Source organism: Erpetoichthys calabaricus, chromosome 2 (genome assembly GCF_900747795.2).
Source record: "Erpetoichthys calabaricus chromosome 2, fErpCal1.3, whole genome shotgun sequence".
NCBI lineage: Eukaryota > Metazoa > Chordata > Cladistia > Polypteriformes > Polypteridae > Erpetoichthys > Erpetoichthys calabaricus.
The window spans coordinates 346,827,092-346,841,814 of record NC_041395.2 but is presented as its reverse complement, the minus strand read 5'-3'; the positions used below and the strand labels follow the sequence as shown (position 1 = coordinate 346,841,814).

The 14,723-nt window shown below is 43.6% G+C and overlaps 1 protein-coding gene across 5 annotated transcripts in view; it reads left to right on the top strand.

Annotated features, from left to right (window-relative positions):
* plekha7b (pleckstrin homology domain containing, family A member 7b) overlaps window positions 1-14,723 on the top strand; it is a 377,482-nt gene that overhangs the window by 74,182 nt on the left and 288,577 nt on the right. The window contains exon 1 of one of the 5 annotated variants that reach the window (XM_051923406.1): window positions 1,355-1,386. The exons of the other annotated variants lie outside the window; for them this stretch is intronic. Within the exon in view, the coding sequence (XP_051779366.1) occupies window positions 1,370-1,386 (17 nt within the window). The 5' untranslated portion in view covers window positions 1,355-1,369. Of the gene's footprint in view, window positions 1-1,354; window positions 1,387-14,723 lie in introns of those variants that run through there. 5 annotated transcript variants of the gene reach the window in all.

Here is a 14,723-nt window from a genome sequence, read left to right as displayed (position 1 = left end):
CCCTTTTTTGAATTTTTTTTTTTGGTTTGGGCGCCCAGTGCCGCCCTGGGTGGCAGCTCCCCCTGTTGCCCACAGCTAAATCCTCCAGTGCATCAAACTGTAGAAGCTTCTTCCAGATGGCTGCAGAGTTTCCCCTCATGCCTTCTGTTGACATGTCCTGTGCCTTTTTTTCCCTCTTTGCCAGTCTTCCATAAAGCTGTGACTGGTGAAGCCCCCCCCACCCCAAGCACAACAGTTGTCTGCCTAATCACTCAAGTGTCTTTAGAGGTGTCTTGGTGGCCTCCCTCCCTTGTCATCTTCAGTTTTTGTGGATAGCCTGCTCCAACCCCGCTGTTCTTTCCTTGTATTTCTGGTTGATTTCATTGGACATTTCGGTGACTTAAGATTTTCTGGTCTCCATCCCCTAACTTGGGTTTTTCATGGAGATGCTTCTTGTGTTCTTGTATCTTCCTTGTGAAGGTCTGACCCCACCATGCTGACTCTGCATAAGTTGGATCTTCCCGGTGCAGTCAGTTGAAACCCCAGGCAGGTGACCTCCATTGAACTAATGAGGGGACTTCTAAAAGCCAGTGGTCTGCACCAGTGGTGCGTCTTAATTACAGAGGGTGACTACACGGGGGAGCAGTTATTCAGTGTTTTTATATTTGTAATGAGTTGAGACCACTTTGCTGAGATCTGTTTTCACTTTGACATTAAAGAGTCTTCACTCGGTCCACAGTGACTCATGTTTAACAATCAAATGTGAATTCCTTTTCAGTGGCTCTATGTGACGATGAAGCCAACGTTTCCAGCTCGTCCCACTGAACTAAAGGCTGACTACCTCCTGGCAGCACAGGACGAGCAGGTCATTGGCTGCTTGGCAGGTTTCTGAAGGTCGGCGGCCTGGAGGCGGTCGGCCCCATGAGGTGGGCAGGTCGTCAGCTTGATAGTGTTACCTCCACAAAGCCCACCTTTTAATTGAAGCCTCAAACTCGTTCATTTTACAGGCAATTAGCAGCAGACCCAAATCCTGAAAGTTGAATGTCAGCTTGAAATCCAATCCTTGCTGCCATTGTGTGTGCATCTGCAGTGCTATGAAAGGAATGCATCGGAAAGGGGGAGGAAGGCGGCTCAGGGACAATGTTTACAGCCTGGGAAAAGACGAGAGGAAAGACTGAAGGCAGTCAGCTGATACGAACTGCAAATGTGCAAATAAAGGCAGGGCAGAGCAGCTCGGCTCATGCGGGGGCAGAAGTTCACATGCTGATCTCGTCACCTGACCCAGCCGTCCAAGGGATCGCCTTTCTCATTCTCGACTCCTCTTGTGCCCCATTTCATATTCCACTGCAGTGATCCCCGTGGACGATCATTTGTGTGAAGCCTAGGTCGCATGGAAGTGGGTGAACAGTACGTTTATTGTCATTTTTGGCCGGGTTTGGTTTCATTTTCTGCACTGCATGTTGTTCTAGTTTATTTTTGCGGAGTTCTGAATAATTCTGTCACTGTATTGTCATGTTGGGTGGGTCATTCTGTGGTTTGCGCGTGTTTTGTTGTTGGTCCTAGTCACTTCCATTAATAGCTGTGTGTTTAGAAACTGTCGCGATGTCTGACGTCCTGGCACTATTAAAGATGATGGTGAGTTGTTATCGCACTCATTGTTACCTGTAGGGGATGTGGCTGCAACCCAGACACAATAACACAAACCTTTTATTTGAACCCAGGACTTGTGTCTAACACTAAGTATCTTGAAAACTCTTCTTAAAAGGTTCCGCAAGCAGACACGCATTCTTCTCTTGTTCCTTCCTCAGCTCCTCTCCAGTTGAGTTTTGTTCACCTTCCACTCCCGACTCCAACTTGCCTTGGCAAGGCAGTGTGGCTCCTTTTATCTAAGAATACGTCCGGTGTGAGGGCATTGCCTGCAGGCAGTCCCATAAAGTTAGTGTTATAAACTCCAGCAGCACCTACAGGGCTACAGTTCCCAGCATACCCTGCAAGTGTCCCACATGGGTACCAAAGCCCAAGCATGTCTAGTTTGGAGAGGAGGGTATATTCTTGTCGAACTGTCTACCCCAGTCCCTCCTTTCAAATGGCCTCCTGACCGAGTGAGGATCTTTGGCTCATCCCTGCTGAGGTGCCAGCGTACCTACTTTCACACGGACACTTCTTACCACCCTTCTGGCCAAAGTAGGATGTTTCTTGCCTTATTTAATAGGCTGGCTTCCCGGCAAGGTAAGAAACCACAGCCCATCCCAGCAGGGACTCCTGCTTCAGGTTGATGTCTTATTACAATGCATTTTTTTTTTATTTGCATTTTAAACCTTTGTTTTTTCTTTATTATGTTTTAGTGTGTTGTCTCTCTAACCTTTACTGGCATTTAACCCCAGCTTCTCCTCCTTTGTCACTCCCTTTTAAGTAGAACTTGCCTCTGTCTTTCGTTTCTTGTTTGTGTCCATCTTAAAGAGAGAATCGCACACAGAGGACCCTGCCACCATTGGTTGGATGTGTAGGACTTAACCCCCCAACCGCATTCTTTTGATGACGTCTGGTCACAAGCCATTCAAATCTGTGTCCCTCAAGTAGTTAGTTGGCAGTGTCAGGCTGATCTACGATGGTTCTCTGTGCTTTGTAGGTCATTTCCTTTTAAATCTTAGTCACCATTAATTTCTCTGACGTCTTTTTAATAACCCATCCTCAAAGCTTTGTACGTCTTCTTTTAAAACCTTTTAACTTGTAAAGCAGCATTCATAATCTTCATTACTACATACCGCATCCAGTTGTGCCGCAGGGTTCACCCAAACAAGAAGTGACGTGCTGTTTGTTTGTTGTTAACCTGTTTGACTACGATGATGCGCGTCTGGAACAGATGTGGTGTTTTAGTCATCGTTTCCTTAATCGTTCAAGTCGTGCTTTGATTTTCATTTTAACTTTGTATATTTGATGACTCAATCAACTGACACTTTTTGGTGTACTATAATATGCGTGCAATTTGCTTTTTGACAAGCTGGGATCCATTTTCTAAACCTGCTTATCCAGAGTAGGGTTGCTGGAACCTATCCTCACAGGTGGCGCAGTGGTAGTGCTGCTGCTTTGCAGTAAGGAGATTGTGGATTCGCTTCCCGGGTCCTCCCTGTGTGGAGAGCGCTTTGAGTAGTGAGAAAAGCGCTATATAAATGTAAAGAATTATTATTATAATAGTAAGCACCAGGCGCAAACAATCCCACAGAATGGGCATGAGGCCATTGCAGGTGTGGGACGCCCCTGCAGTATATGTTCCGGGGGAGCAGGCATGGGAAACGCAATACCTCACCCTGGACGCTAGATGGCAGCCTCTCTGGGTTGGAGTGGTGCCTCGGTTTCCCGCAGAACTCCATGGGAATTCGAGTTGTGTACAGCCCTGTTGGGTCCTGCAGGCACCGCCAGGGGGTGCTGCAGCTGGGACTCCTGAGTCTGTATGGGCAGCGTATTCGCCACACCTGGAAGTCCAGCCGGAATTCAGTGATCAACCACCTGGAGCACTTCTGGGTGTACTATAAGAGGAGCCAGCGACCACTACTCAGAAGCCAGAGTCGGGAGGAGGAGGACTAAGCTTGGAGGAAGAGGAGTGGTGGTGCAAAAGAGAAGAGTGCTTGTGTGTGTGTAGTTGTACTGGGGACTGTGTAGGGCATGTAGGACACGGGGAAGACGTGTCCCACGGCTGAAGAAAATAAATGATTTATTATCCGTGCCTCCAATGTGAATCTGTGTTGGCTCGGGTGCCTTTATAGCTCCTTTTTTACACAGGCTAAGTGGATGTAATGTGATTTGTACTATGGAAGTTACTGAATAAAGCCAGTTCAGATACTAGCAGGTGTACCTGCCGTTGCCCGTATCGGGCACAGACTAAATTTCAGTATAACTAGTAGTGTTTCCTCTGTAGAAATGGGGAGTTGGTAGATAGCAGGTAATTAAATAGATATGAGCACCGTGCTGTGCGGCAGCCTTTTTAGATAGATAGATGCTTTATTAATCCCAAGGGGAAATTCCCATACTCCAGCAGCAGCATACTGATAAAAAACAATAAAAGAGTGGATAACAATGCAAGTATAACGGACAATAACTTTGTATAATGTTCATGTTTACCCCCCCTGGCTGGAATTGAACAGTCGCATAGTGTGGTGGCGGATCGATCTCCTCAGTGTGTCAGTGGAGCAGGACAGTGACAGCAGTCTGTTGCTGAAGCTGCTCCTCTGTCTGGAGATGATCCTGTTCAGTGGATGCAGAGTGGATTCTCCATAATTGACAGGAGTCTGCTCAGTGCCCGTCGCTCTGACACGGATGTCAAACTGTCCGGCTCCGTGCCTACAATAGAGCCTGCCTTCCTCACCAGTTTGTCCAGGCGTGAGGCGTCCTCCTTTATGCTGCCTCCCCAGCACACCACCGTGTAGAAGAGGGCGCTCGCCACAACCGTCTGATAGAACATCTGCAACATCTCATTGCAGATGTTGAAGGACGCCAGCCTTCTGAGGAAGTATAGTCAGCTCTGTCCTTTCTTACACAGATCATCAGTATTGGCAGTCCAGTCCAATTTATCATCCAGCTGCACTCCCAGGTATTTATAGGTCTGTACCCTTTGCACACAGTCACCTCTGATGATCACAGATTTACATGAGGGGTCTGGTCCTCCTAAAATCCACCACCAGCTCCTTGGTTTTGCTGGTGTTCAGGTGTAGGTGGTTTGAGTCGCACCATTTAACAAAGTCCTTGATTAGGTTCCTATACTCCTCGTCCTGCCCACTCCTGATGCAGCCCACGATAGCAGTGTCGTCCGCGAACCTTTGCACGTGGCAGGACTCGGAGTTGTATTGGAAGTCTGATGTATACAGGTTGAACAGGACCGGAGAAAGTACAGTCCCCTGTGGCACTCCTGTGTTGCTGACCACAATGTCAGACCTGCAGTTCCTGAGACACACATACTGAGGTCTTTTTTTTTTTTTTTTTTTTTTTTTTTTTTTTTTTTTCTCTTTGTTCCTTTTTAAACTTTTTTTGGCCAGTTATAATTATAAATTGCTAGCCATCCCTTGCTGTTTTGCCCGAGTATTAGTGAAATAGTGCGGAGGGCCCTGCCCAGCTCTGTACTCTGCAATTAATCCTCTGTCTTGGATTAGCACAGATATATCACTCCTGCAAGTGAACTCTGATTCTTAGCGTGATGAGATAGTTGCAAAATCGATGGAATGTTCAAGCAAATTATTAAACCCGATCTAAATCTGTGAAGTAGTTCTCTCGTGAAAAGCAGACAGACAGAGAAACGGGTCTAAAAAAACTATAAGAAATTTCATGCTTGGACCACAACATTTTTAAAACTGTTTCTTAGCGAGCACCTATGGACCAAGGGTAACCGACATTACAAACTTCAAGTACCAAGTCTTCTTGGTTCAGGAGATTTTGTTATGAGTGAGTCGGTGGTATTTGACTTATCGATAGATTTAATGTGGCTGAGGCCAGTGGTTGGGGGTGGTGGGGAGAGAGAGAGAGAGGGAGAGAGACGTGATTGGTTGCAACTAACATACATTTAGTGGACTGATTTGTGTTTTATGATCTTGGGTTGATCTTGTTCTTCAAATAAAGTGGTCATTAATTTACCACTAAAACCACAGCAAGTTGTCTGCACTTCTTGAATTGGTTGACTATAATAATAATAATTGATGATCTCTGAGGAGAAATTTGTCCTTTTGCATTACTTTGCAGAGGTCTTTGTGTATTTTACCTCATTTAATATGTTCAAGGATATCTCCTATACATTAATTGTAAAACCTCCATTGGCTTCCTTTTATTATCAAATAAAGCGTCATTGTGGAGGGAAATCGTTTACCTTTGTCTGCTCTCATTTGAGCGTATACTGTCTCATCAGCTTTATCTGTAGCCTACAACTAATTCAGATTACCCCTACTCCGTGTTATCTGTGGTTTTCACAGTAATTCTTTTTCCTATTGTACTCTGATATTAAGTATAATAAGTTAATAATTTGGAGCTTATGCAGCATTTTATGAACCAATCATTTTGGGAGGAGAACCTGCTTTGGAAGGTTGAGTTAATGCTCCTCACAGCAGCAAACAGGATGGAATGGAGCTGCCCCCATGTAACATTATGTGGGTGGGTCTGAAATCCTAACCCCACCCGTGTATGTGCATTCCACCTCTGAGCTCTAAACCCCACCCCCTGAGCTTAGTCTCCAACCCAATGACCCCCCAACGAGGCCCTGAACATTTGGTCATGCTTGAGAAACACGAGCGTACTTCACACGTGTGAAATGAAAATCTGTTGTAAATTAAGAATGAATTTTGATGATGATCTCACTCTATAGTGCTTCGTCAGATGAAGACTTATCCAGTCAGTTTGAACTTGCACAGACAGGCAGGCATTGGATGGTACAGGCAGAAGACTGTAATCCAGTTTTGGGTATGAGGCGTATTTACAACCAGATTGGTTCCTGCCTTGTGCCCTGTGATGGCTGGGATTGGCTCCAGCAGACCCCCGTGACCCTGTGTTCGGATTCAGCGGGTTGGAAAATGGATGGATGGTGGTGATTTCCCCCCTGGCATCTTTAAGGTTCCTTTTTCAAGGTCCTGTCTACTCAGTCATTCTTTCAAGCAGACCCTCGGAAGCTGTCCAAATAGGATCATAACGCTGAGGCTGCTGGGACACGTAGGAATTTTAAGTAAGTTACAATTTAAGGGACTTATTATGCAGTACTGTACATATGGTCACGTTTGAATACCTATACCTGCACATGGACTGTATGCCCCTGTCCTGTCAGGCAGGAGAATATGCAGCTTACAGGCTGGCACTACCAGGTTGGGTACCATTCGATTTAATGCAGTGCTTCCCAAACTCAGTCCTGGAAACCGACTGTAACTGTAGGTTTCTGTTCCAACCAGCTTCTGTTTTTAATTGGACTGCTGGGCTAATTAAGTGAACTGAAAAAAACAAAGTACCAAGCAGTTCTTTCGGAATAATGTATTTTGCTTTCTTTTTAACAATATTTTCATCCTACTTTTCCTGGTGTTCTAATTGTTTAATGAATCCATTATTTACTAATTAGTGGGTCTGCCGCTAAAGTAGTTGTAGCCTTTGATTCAGTGTTTGCCTGGGTGGCTGCTCTGCTCGTTTTTAATTGTCATTATTAAGATACAATGAAGGGGGGAAAAACTGCACAAAGAAAGGGCAAAATAGAATGAAATCAACAACAGAGTTAAGCATTTCAATCTAGTGCAAAAATATTTTCTGTAAAAATCCTGCTGCTATGCTTTTCTGAATGTAGAATAAGAGGGCAAAAAAATCCCAGCTAATTAAATGAGAGGAGTGTGATCAGGTGTTGTTACAGATTATGAAACTGGTTTGGAACAAAAACCTGCAGCCACACGGGGGGTCCCCAGGACCGAGTTTGGGAAGCACTGGGCTAATGAGTGCAACATCACTAAATCTGACTGGGACTACGCTCTCTGCATTTTGTTTCAGTAGTCTCGTGTACTAAACTGTCTGCTGCTACCCTTTTTACTTACTGCTAATTACAGGGCATACTGCAATAATATTTCTTTTGGCTCTAGTTATTTTATGTATAAATATTTTGTCTTGATGTGTTTCTGTGATACCTTTTTTATCACGAAGTTTAAGGGGATACATATGGAGTACTTTTTTTATGGTTTTTAGGGGGTCGTGGGCACTATTTAATTACCAGGACCCTAGTACTGAATTTCTTTGCTGTCAAATGAGCGGTTGCTCATGGAGTCCTGAATGAGGCACATTACCTGCATCGTGATGGAGCGTCGGTTATGGCACTATGGTCATGTGGTGCGATTCCCCAAGGGTGATGCTCATTGTTGAGGACCCGATTGGCTAGACCAGGCCAAGGGGACGCCCGTGTAACATTTGGCTACAGTGGATAACAGGGTGTGGTTGAAATTTAACATCTTGTTAAAGAAAGAAACATCCTCTAACAGGACAATCCAGTAATCAGACAGGAGAAAAGCTGTTCATTGTATCTTTTAATTACTCCTCGGCAAAATGCCTTGGAGGGAGCAGTCTGTTACAGCCTGGTCAGGAAAACAAAGAATAGAGGTTCATTTTATAAACTGTTTACATATTTAATAATTTACATATAGTGTCAATCAATGTGTACATTTTATTCTGGTTGGTTCATTGGTTTACACCCAAATGATTTATATCAAACAAAAGTGTTACATTCTGGTGGTTCTTACACCTTTTGAGTTGCACCACCACCCTTGAATTTTCTGTGCATATAACAGCTGTCCATTCTTGTTGCTTATAGTACATCTGCTGATTTCATGGTCATCCTTCAGTACATTTTATATATTATTACATCCACCATTTCTTCTGGTACATTCTTTATTTACTTGAACATCTCAGTATTTTTTCTAAACCAAATCTCATATTTCAGTTTACATTTTGTTGTTCACTTGACCTTTATTTGGTTTCCCACATTTATTAACCCTTTATGTTATTTCTTTAACACGAGTACTATGTTACTCTAAAATCATTCTTCCACATGGGTCATTTCCAGAGGGGGTGGGGTGGGGCACTTGGCCACATGTCTGCCCGGGGAGTTGCCAACCAGGATACTTCCGTTTCGTCGTGTGGTGGTGCGGCAACACGCTGTACCAGTGCATGGTCTCCAACCTGACCTGATATGGATGTTGGAATGACAATTGAAGATCCTCGACGTTTCCCCTTTTATTTTCTTTTGGTGACTCTTTGTACCAGAGACGACTTCTAGTCTCCTGTATCTGCAAATAACATGAGAGATGTTGGGCCTGTTGTTACTTTGGTGTTCTTGGATAGACAGCACAAAACAGATACAGGAGGAACCTTTAAAGAGGCCGCGCGTTCTTTAGGTTCCTGTTCTCATTTCATTGTTTGCTGGCTGGCTGGCAGGCATTCCCCCTTTTGGAATTTGGCACATCCCTTTCGAAGGAACAGAGTGAAAATAAACAGGCCTAACGTGATGTTCTCTCCAGTTTAATCATTAACCTGCTGGCTGGGTTTGCCTCGAAGTGGTATGTGCACTCTTCTCGGGCGTGTGCCAAGACCTGCCTGCATTCATGTTATGTGCAGTAGAAATGGCGTTTAAAACCTGTCATACATGACTGATGAAATCGAAACTACTGGAAGTAATGTGCGTGATGGATATTCCTGTTTCTCAAGACTGAGCTTCAGAGGGGTTCTTGCCGTGTGTTCTCTCCTTGTTCCACAGGCAGCACCTTTATGACTTTCTTTGCGTCATTGTATGGCATTAGATGCACTGTGGTGCCCGACTGCTAGGTGGCTTCTATGCCTCTTATAAATTACATAGCATAAGAATGTCGACAGATGAGAGGAGACCATTCAGAACACCAGGCCTGTTTGCTTAACTCATAGCTAAGCTGTCCCAGTATCTCATCCTGGTACTTTTCAAAGGTAAAGGTTTCTTTAGTGTTTGTATTCTTCTTAACCAGATTCCTACAACTCTCTGCATAAAGTGCTTCTCTGGCTTCAGTTTTAAATTCATGTCCTATACTCATGACCTCAAGTATGTGCTTCATCATCAAGTTGTAAAACATCTGATTGATCTATTTTATTGATGCCTTTTGTGGATTTTGAAAACCCTGCGTGAGGTCCCCATACAGACTCCTCTGCTGCCAGAATAAATTTCAAACCCTTGCGTGATTAGTAAGCGGGTGGCTGGATAGACAGAACTGTATGATTGCCAAGGTCAACAAGATCAGCAAAAACCATCTCTAATTTTTATGGTGAACAGGGAAGGTTGGAGCCACACATGGCTCTTGGGTGAAGATCATCAGGACTTGTTGGTTCCTGGGTTCTGCTTGTAGTGCCTGGCGCTCTTGAGATGAAACCGGACATTGTCCACTCCTTCTGATGCATCATGTCACTGTTGGCTTATGGGTCACCGTGGACCAAGTGGTCAAGCAACATCCTGCCCAGTATCAGAAAGCTCTCTGTTGCTGGTCACAGACCCTCCAACAGGATAATGAGCCGAAACACACAGCAAATAGCACCAAGAACGACCAAGAATAAGACTCTTCTTTCATGGCCTTCTAGGAGCCCTGATGTGAATCCCATCGAAAACCTTTGGAAAGATCGAAAATGTGCCACCTGGAGAAGACCCCTTCAAACATGACTCAACTGGAGTAGTTTTGTACAGGAAGAGTGGGCTGATCTACCTGTGGACAGGTGCGGAAGTCTCATGCTGGGCTCCAGGGATCGCTTGTGTGCAGTGATTGTAAACTCTAAAGGTTGTGCAACAAAATTTGAGGTGAAGAGTCCCACCATTTTTGTTCGTCGTCTTATTTGAAATATTCTTTTGAATCAAAACCCGAAAGCAAAGTCTCTTGAATTTCAGGACTGCCCTGGCAGTTCTTTGCAATCTCCAGATAGGATTGGCACAAGAGAGCTTTTAGAAGAACTCCATTAAAAACTTCTGGTGCAGGTGAGGGGTGGCACCTTTATAGGCATTGTATGAAAAGAAGCACGTCATACGTTACACCTGATCCTTTAAATTGTATTTACGAGGCCAGTGTGCAAATCGAGGAGGGTTTGTCAACGTGTTGCCCTCTGCTGATGAGGAAAGTAATGTGGATGACTGCTTGAACAAGAAGGAAAGATGGCAATGAAAAGTGACTCGGATAGATGAATAGGAGGAACTGTAGTGCACAAGATGTGGCAGGCTAGCCGCTTCAATTTATACCTGCACAGTTACTCTGCTTGTTTATAGCACCCTTGGTAGATGTGTTAGGATGATGTTCAGTATGGAAACAGAGTCCTAGAAAAGCTTCTGTCATCCAGATGAGTGCTGGCTCTCAGTCTCCCATTCCTGCTCCTCTAAATGGCTCAAATCGGTTTGGAGAGCAGACAGGCATGGGCAGATTTGTGGCAGATGAAATTTAACGTAAGTAAATGTAAACTATTACACGTAGGAAGTAAAAATGTGAGGTTTGATTGCACAAATGGGAGATCGGAGACCAAAAGGCCACCATATGAGAAAGATTTAAGAGTTGTAGCTAACTCTAAGCCACGGGTAACCAACTCCAGTCCTGTGGCTGCAGGTTTTCATTCTAACCCTTTTCCTAATCAGTGACCAATTTTCACTGCTAATTCACTTTTTTCCCCCTTTATTTTAACAGCCATGTTGGAAGGATTCAGTTCCCTGAATTGATTAGTTTCCTCATTAAATGACAGCCAAACAAAAATAAGATGTGAAACGAGCCAACAGATGACCATCTTAAACTGGGGCTTCAAACTCCAACCAGTTTCTTTAATGAGAAGCCGATGCTTGCTGTTAATTAAACCCGTTATTTAATTCCACGGCTTGTTGCTCTCATTCTGCAACAGCAGACATTTCCAAAACCTGTTGATTTTTCTGTTTTATTTATAAGAACATCAATCAAAGTGTGTTGGTGAGTTGACAGATCAACCTTACTGAGACCATCACCTTTCTTTATTTTCAGATATTGTGTGATTGTTTTGTGTCTCATTATTGTTTGGCTGCTAATTAAGGAAAAAGAAACAACTAAAGGGCATGAGTCAAGTTAATTAAAAGAAGTAATTAGCAGCCAAAATTGGTCACTAATTAAGAAAATGGTTAGAATGAAAACCTGCAGCCACTGCTGCCCTCCAGGACTGGAGTTCGACACCCCTGCTCTAAGCTATCAACTTATTGACAGTGTTCAGAAACCATTAAGAAAGATAATCATATCAGCTTATATAACACCTTGATGTGTGGAGTACAAGTCACAGGTGGTCCTGCTCAAGCTCCATAACTCACTGGTGAGGCCTCATCTGGAGTACTGGGTGCGGTTTTGGTCTCCGGACTCCAAAAAAGACAAAGCAGCACTAGAAAAGGTCCAGAGAAAAGCAACTGCGCAGATTCCTGGACTACAGAGGATGAGTTACGAGGAAAGATTAAGAGCTCAGCCTTTACAGTTTAAGCACAACAAGATTAAGAGGAGACCTGATTGAAGAGTTTGAAATTATGAATTCAGTTAGTCCAGTGGATCAAGAATGTGACTTTAAAATGAGTTCATCAAGAACACGGGGACATGGTTGGAAACTTAAGGGTCAATTTTGCACAAACATTAGGAAGTGTTTCTTTACACAGAAATCCACAGAGTAGAGTGGTAGACAGAAGGACTTTTGGGACCCTCCGAACTCGACTGGATGTTATTTTGGAAGAATTTAGTGGATAAGACAGGCGAGCTTTGTTGGGCTGATTTTGGCGTGTTGTCTAGATTGTTCTAATATTTCAGCTAAGAAATCCATGACAAGTCCTCCCAGTGGAGCCACTTGCCCGAGGCTGGTGTGAGTGTACGCTGTGAGAGGCTCACAGTATTGGAATGACGCTGTGCTGCTCTGAATGTCAAGGGCTGTGACACCCGTGCCACCTCCTCGTTGTTGCTGTTTCCTCTCTGTCTGTTCTTCTTCTTTTTTTTTTTTTGATGTGCCTGCCGTGAATTTGTTCACCTCTTGTGTTACGCAGGCGGCTTTGGTTATTCCCAATGAGACGATGCTGTCTTGCTAATGAGAACTGCAGCAGGCTTCTGTGTTTCTTTTCCATTTGCTGATTAATTGAAATCTACACAGCCGTGCTGTGTGGGGGCTGCACTCCTCGGAAGAGAAGATTTGGCCAAAAGGAGAGCAGCTTTGAGGTTTAGTGCTGATCATCTTGGCCTGTTTTAAAGTCTTTTATTGTGGTTGTGTCTTGTGTGATGCCAGCATATACAGTGGTGTGAAAAACTATTTGCCCCCTTCCTGATTTCTTATTCTTTTGCATGTTTGTCACACAATGTTTCTGATCATCAAACACATTTAACCATTAGTCAAATATAACACAAGTAAACAAAATGCAGTTTGTAAATGGTGGTTTTTATTATTTAGGGAGAAAAAAAAATCCAAACCTACATGGCCCTGTGTGAAAAAGTAATTGCCCCCCTGAACCTAATAACTGGTTGGGCCACCCTTAGCAGCAATAACTGCAATTAAGCATTTGCGATAACTTGCAATGAGTCTTTTACAGCGCTCTGGAGGAATTTTGGCCCACTCATCTTTGCAAAATTGTTGTAATTCAGCTTTATTTGAGGGTTTTCTAGCATGAACCGCCTTTTTAAGGTCATGCCATAGCATCTCAATTGGATTCAGGTCAGGACTTTGACTAGGCCACTCCAAAGTCTTCATTTTGTTTTTCTTCAGCCATTCAGAGGTGGATTTGCTGGTGTGTTTTGGGTCATTGTCCTGTTGCAGCACCCAAGATCGCTTCAGCTTGAGTTGACGAACAGATGGCCGGACATTCTCCTTCAGGATTTTTTGGTAGACAGTAGAATTCATGGTTCCATCTATCACAGCAAGCCTTCCAGGTCCTGAAGCAGCAAAACAACCCCAGACCATCACACTACCACCACCATATTTTACTGTTGGTATGATGTTCTTTTTCTGAAATGCTGTGTTCCTTTTACGCCAGATGTAATGGGACATTTGCCTTCCAAAAAGTTCAACTTTTGTCTCATCAGTCCACAAGGTATTTTCCCAAAAGTCTTGGCAATCATTGAGATGTTTCTTAGCAAAATTGAGACGAGCCCTAATGTTCTTTTTGCTTAACAGTGGTTTGCGTCTTGGAAATCTGCCATGCAGGCCGTTTTTGCCCAGTCTCTTTCTTATGGTGGAGTCGTGAACACTGACCTTAATTGAGGCAAGTGAGGCCTGCAGTTCTTTAGACGTTGTCCTGGGGTCTTTTGTGGCCTCTCGGATGAGTCGTCTCTGCGCTCTTGGGGTAATTTTGGTCGGCCGGCCACTCCTGGGAAGGTTCACCACTGTTCCATGTTTTTTGCCATTTGTGGATAATGGCTCTCACTGTGGTTCGCTGGAGTCCCAAAGCTTTAGAAATGGCTTTATAACCTTTACCAGACTGATAGATCTCAATTACTTCTGTTCTCATTTGTTCCTGAATTTCTTTGGATCTTGGCATGATGTCTAGCTTTTGAGGTGCTTTTGGTCTACTTCTCTGTGTCAGGCAGCTCCTATTTAAGTGATTTCTTGATTGAAACAGGTGTGGCAGTAATCAGGCCTGGGGGTGGCTACGGAAATTGGACTCAGGTGTGATACACCACAGTTAGGTTATTTTTTAACAAGGGGGCAATTACTTTTTCACACAGGGCCATGTAGGTTTGGATTTTTTTTCTCCCTAAATAATAAACACCATCATTTAAAAACTGCATTTTGTGTTTACTTGTGTTATATTTGACTAATGGTTAAATGTGTTTGATCAGAAACATTTTGTGTGACAAACATGCAAAAGAATAAGAAATCAGGAAGGGGGCAAATAGTTTTTCACACCACTGTACAAAATAGTACAAAAGTATGAACTTGAAAAATACAAGGTCCAAACATACAAAAGTAAATAGCAAACCCTTCTGCTTCTCTAGTCTCATTTTACTACTACAACATTTATTTCTATAGCACATTTTCATACAAATGATGGAGCTCAAAGTGCTTTACATGATGAAGAAAGAGAAAAAAGACAAAATAAATAAGAGTTAAAATAAGGGAACACTAACATAGAATAATAGTAAGGTCTGATGGCCAGGAGGACAGAAAAAACAAAAAATATACTCCATATGGCTAGAGAAAAAAACTAAAATCTGCAGGGGGTCCGAGGCCACGAGACCACCCAGCCCCCTCTAGGCATTCTACCTGACAGA